Source organism: Hibiscus syriacus, unplaced genomic scaffold (genome assembly GCF_006381635.1).
Source record: "Hibiscus syriacus cultivar Baekdansim isolate YM2019G1 unplaced genomic scaffold, ASM638163v2 tig00110597_pilon, whole genome shotgun sequence".
Taxonomy (NCBI): domain Eukaryota; kingdom Viridiplantae; phylum Streptophyta; class Magnoliopsida; order Malvales; family Malvaceae; genus Hibiscus; species Hibiscus syriacus.
This window is the reverse complement of record NW_024062795.1, coordinates 3138127-3143859: the sequence shown is the minus strand read 5'-3', so window position 1 is coordinate 3143859 and position 5733 is coordinate 3138127. Positions and strand designations below refer to the sequence as shown.

At 37.6% G+C, this 5733-nt stretch overlaps 1 protein-coding gene across 1 annotated transcript; it reads left to right on the top strand.

Moving 5' to 3' along the window:
* The first annotated feature begins 2012 nt into the window (after window positions 1–2012).
* Window positions 2013–4251, top strand: LOC120134190 (pollen-specific leucine-rich repeat extensin-like protein 4). The gene is made up of 2 exons (XM_039150670.1): window positions 2013–3297; window positions 3958–4251. The coding sequence occupies exons 1-2, from the start codon at window positions 2039–2041 to the stop codon at window positions 4187–4189; spliced, it is 1491 nt and encodes a 496-aa protein (XP_039006601.1). The 5' UTR covers window positions 2013–2038; the 3' UTR covers window positions 4190–4251.
* The last annotated feature ends 1482 nt before the right edge of the window (window positions 4252–5733 follow it).

Below are 5733 nucleotides of genomic sequence, written 5' to 3'. Positions count from 1 at the left end.
CAATCAAAGAGAAGACTTTTGAAATAGGGGGAGAGGATCCATTAAAAGAATTTGTCCCCTTATATGAGCATAAGACTCATTTAACCCCATTAAGAATTGAATTACTTGTTCTTGCTGTTGTTCAACAAGCATGCGCTGCACTCATCGACAATTATATTGGAGACAACTGCATAACTGTTGAATTGAAAACAATTCATCCCAAACAATTTTCAATTGAGTATAATAGTTTCTTACTGACAATTTATCTTGCACGAGCTCGCATAATCGTTTCTTTAAGTGAAATAAACGTGGTTCATTCGCCTGCTGGAATCGATCAACCAAATCTTTCCATATCTCATCAACAGTTGTGTGATACAGTAAGCTTGCAACAATGTCTTTGGAGACTAAATTGAGAAGCCAAGAATTGACCAAATTATTGGCTCTTGTCCAGGCATTGAACTGGTTGACCATAGAAGGATCAGGAGCTTGAATTGAACCATCAACAAAACCAAACTTGTTCTTGGTAGATAAGGCAAGCATCATTGACCTTTTCCAGCTGTGAAAATTATCATTGGAGAGCAACTGACTCACCAATATCATGCCATGATTATCAGACTGATGCAAGTAATAGGGATTTGCCCCATTATCGAAACTATCATTCGATGACTCAACCATGATGAAGCGTGAGAGAAGAAAAACAAAACTTCTGATACCATATAACGATCGAAGAAGCTGTAAATGAATAATGCTTTCTTGCATTTAAGAGAGATTACAAGACTGGTTTATATAAGCTGCAAAGATAACTAACTAACTAAAATACAACTGCTAACAAATCAGCTAACTAACTGATAACAAACAAACTAAACACAAGCTGACAACTAATCATCTATAAGTTATAAAGATTACAGGCTGAAGTGGATATACTCTAATATATTTAATTTAAAACCGATCATTAGATTTCTCTTAGTGGTTTAGGTGTTCTCGCGTTCTTTGATTGGCACAAATTTAAACCCACAGTTAGTCACTTTCATTTTTATTTTTAAATAATTTGAGATAATTATAGAGTAATATATTTCAAAGTCTTTCTTAATTATTGATAATACACACCTTTGCAGAAGACACAATTTTTAAACTCAAGACCTCAAGAAAAAATAATATTCTCTTTAATCACAAAAATTACTTGATATATTTAACCGAATGATTAGTACGCCCCTCGTTCTTTAATCACTAAAGATTATGGATAATGTAGCGCTTCTTGTGGATTATACGATTGTATGCATTCTTGTTTTATACTGAGTTAATTATCTCATACGTACAGTGGAAAAATTATAAGTGGATTTTGATATAGTTATATATCTTGTTCTAGAGTATCGTTATTAAGTATATTAATATATATTTTTTCTTATTTTGAATTTTATTTTGGTGTTGATATCTACATAAGAATATCAATATCATAAATTTATTTTTTTAATTTCAAAAATTAGATCGATATGAATATCACATAAGTGGTATTAATATTTATGTGTTTTTTCCCTCAAGCTAGCATCATCAGCTTACATTCTAGAATAGGGGCAAGTACCAATAGAGATCAGAAGGGGACAAAGGGTCTAAAGAATAAAGAAAAGATAAAAAGAGGGACATATGAAAAAAAGAAGCCCCACTTAGCGTCTCTTCGCCCACTCCAGAACGAATGCACCCTTATTTCCATTTCCACCACCTTCAAAACCACGGTTAAAAAGGCCACAACATTGCAATAAACGTTTAAGTTCTCCATTTAATAAATTGGACTTCCGTTTACGATATTTTATACGTATGGAAATTACAATTTAAACTTGTGAAGGTGACTGTCAATAATTAGATTTTTTTAAGCTCTATTTACTATCGTTTCATACATAGACCTTACATCTCGCAAAGCCAACAATTTGTCTCTAAAAATCTGTGAACCACCCACCAATCTTTCGGGCAGCTAAAATTAGACATTTTCACCTCAATATAATCCCACTTTTATAGTTCCATCTTCATTGCATAAGCAGCCTTGGGCAGACCAAGGTGGTCAATAATGAATAATAGTCAAGCGCTTCCGGCCTTGGGCTGCTTTCTTCTTTTCTTTTGTTTCTTCTTGTATAAAATAGAACCCACTTTTGCATTATCCGACAACGAAGCTTCTTATATCGCTCGTCGTCAGCTCTTAGCTCTCCCCGAAAATGGTGATCTCCCTGATGGGTATGAATATACAGTAAAAACAACCGAAACTTTCGAAAATGAAAGGCTTAGGAGGGCTTTCATCGCTCTTCAAGCCTGGAAAAAGGCTATGTACTCCGACCCTTTGAACATCACCAGGAACTGGTTTGGGTCCAATGTTTGTAGCTACAAAGGTGTGTTCTGTGCTCCGGCATTGGATGATTCCAATTTGACGGTCGTTGCTGGTATTGACCTTAACCATGCCGACATTGCTGGTTATCTTCCAGTAGAGTTGGGGTTGATGACCGACCTTGCATTGATCCATTTAAATTCCAACAGGTTTTGTGGTATTATCCCCAAGAGCTTTTCAAGGCTTACGCTCATGTACGAATTTGATATTAGCAACAACCGATTTGTTGGCCCATTCCCAGAAGTGGTAATGACATGGACGAGTGTTAAGTATCTTGATATAAGATACAATAATTTTGAAGGTTGTTTACCACCAGAGATCTTTGAGAAGGATTTGGATGCATTGTTTTTAAACAACAATCGGTTCACTTGCTCAATCCCTGAAACAATTGGCACATCTTTGGTCTCGGTGGTGACATTTGCCAACAATAAGTTCAAAGGGTGTATTCCACGCAGCATTGGGAAAATGTGGAGATTGAATGAAATTCTTTTCATGAACAATGACCTTGGTGGTTGTTTTCCACCAGAAATTGGATTGCTTGCCAATGTCACTATTTTCGATGTTAGCTTCAACTCATTTACCGGTAGTTTGCCTCAAAATATATCGAGCCTGAAGAACATTGACATTTTGGATATTTCTCACAACAAGTTGACGGGTGCTGTGCCTGAAAATGTTTGCAAGTTGCCAACCTTGTCTAATTTCACCTTTTCTCACAACTATTTCACTGAGGAGCCTAAAGGTTGTATATCGCCTGAAAGGAACAACATCGTGTTGGATGATACTGGTAATTGTGTGGCTGGTCGGATAAACCAGAAGTTGGATAATGAATGTCAATCGGTGGTGAGTAATCCGGTTGATTGTAGCAAGGATCAATGTGTTGCAGGGCCTTCACCTCCTAAGCCTAACCCACCAAAGCCACAGGTTCAAGCTCCTCCAATGCCGAAGCCACAACCAAAACCATCACCTGATCCAACTTATCAATCTCCGGTGACTCCTATTAGGCCACCAACACCTGTTGTTCCTTCAGCTTCACCTTCACCGTCAGTTCCTTCTCCACCTCCAGTACCAATTCAATCTCCACCTCCGGTACCAGTTCATTCCCCACCACCACCAGTTCAATCTCCACCTCCGATACCAGTTCAATCTCCACCTCAACCAGTCCACTCCCCACCTCCGGTACCGGTTCAATCTCCACCTCGACCAGTCCACTCCCCACCTCCGGTACAAGTTCAATCTCCACCTCGACCAGTCCACTCCCCACCTCCGGTGCCGGTTCAATCTCCACCTCGACCAGTCCACTCCCCACCTCCGGTACAAGTTCAATCTCCACCTCGACCAGTCCACTCCCCACCTCCGGTACCTGTTCAATCTCCACCTCCAGTACCAGTTCAATCTCCACCCCCGGTACCAATTCAATCTCCACCTCAACCAGTTCACTCCCCACCACCACCAGTCCAACCCCCATCTCCGATACCAATTCAATCTCCATCTCAACCAGTCCATTCACTACCACCTCCGATACCAATTCATTCTCCACCTCCACCAATTTACTCCCCACCTCCACATGTCCATTCCCCACCACATCCAGTCTATTCCCCACCCCCGGTACCAGTTCAATCTCCACCACCACTTGCCCATTCACCACCACCACCTTTACACTCACCAGAACCACCAATCCATTCTCCACCACCGCCTGTCTACTCTCCACCTCCACCAGCACGATCCCCACCTCCTCCTGTTGTTAAACTTGCACCACCTCCCAAAGTGGATATTGTCCTCCCACCAAACATTGGATTCCAATACTCGTCACCACCTCCACCAATATTTCCAGGCTACTAAATAGTAGTATAGCCTTAATGCATTTCTATTGTATGTTCTGCCTCTTGGGTATAGAAGCAAATGAGCAAAAAGATCATAAATACATCTACGTTGTTACCTTAATTATGGCATTGTCGATTAAGAAGTTCATTCATAAATGAAACTCCACTATTAGTATCTTCTACTCCCTTTACACGATTTTAAACAAATAATTATAACATGAATTGAGTGTCTTAACTCTTTTATGTTTTAAAGAGCTATATAAACCACACATGAGAAGAATAAAACAAAGAATAGGGCAGACTACATTCTTAACGTCAATTCATTATATCATGCAAACAACTTATAGCCATTTTAACCTAATCATCCATACCCTTTTTGCATTTAAGCATCTTAGATATATTCACCCATATTATAAATTTATTTAAGCTTTACATATCATCAAAGCATTATAATCATAACATGAAACACATAACATACTTGCATACCTAAACATTCTTGACCAAGATGACATAATTACTTATTTACAAAACATGCTTAAATTTATAGACGTATATACACAAAATCATAGTTCAAACAAATATGCCACTATGTAAGAGTTTAGACAAAAATAACATTTACACTGATTAACTTGAGAGTGACTTGCAATCCCTAGAATGCAATCTTGAATTACAAATGTTGATTTCTTGCAAAGACGTTAAACAAACATACTAAACTTATATAGCTTAGTGAGGTACTCCAAATAATTATTAAACACTATGGATGGCAACTAATACCAAGGACATATAATTGACACTGAATCATAACAAATCATGTTAAATGACAAATCTTTCACTTGTATCATGCAAACATAGTTTTTTCTTATTTATCAAGTAATTAAATTATAATTCATTTTAGCATTTAGTCCAATAAAATTTATAATGAAACATAAATGACTAAGGAAACTCAAATCCGTACAACATCATCAAATCGAAAACATAGAATGTGTTAGGAAATAAACCCAGTACGAGTAATTTCCCTATAACCAGATTAGTAAGAATGCAAAATAAAAACGAAAAAATAATACCCGAAAATTGATAACGGAGTTCAACCAATTGTGCTTACGTCTCCGGACTGCTGCAGATCTTTTACTAAGAGAGAAAATTTTCAGGTGTTTACAAAACACTCATTACTCACAAGAAACTCTCTAGTATTGGGAGAAAAAAATGATTTGGGATTTTGGGATGATTTTGAAGCTAAATGAGCTAGGGTATTTATAGTTGAAACTTAGGGACCAATCTTTGTAAATACCCTAAAGTCCAATGACTAAAAATGATTTTCCATTGCTTAAATTCAAAAATAATGGGATGCCTAACTTTGAAAAATTAGCAGCCACCTTTGAAATCATATAGCCACTAAAAGCCATATAGAAGCCATGTATTTTTCAACAATCTCCCACTTGAAGACTGATTTTAATATGTCTTCACAGCTCGATCAATGCAGCAGCTTTCTGGTCTTGATTACTCTAGCATGCCAACTGAAGCTGAACACAACTTCAGTTTGTCCGTAGTCACCGTCTTTGTTAA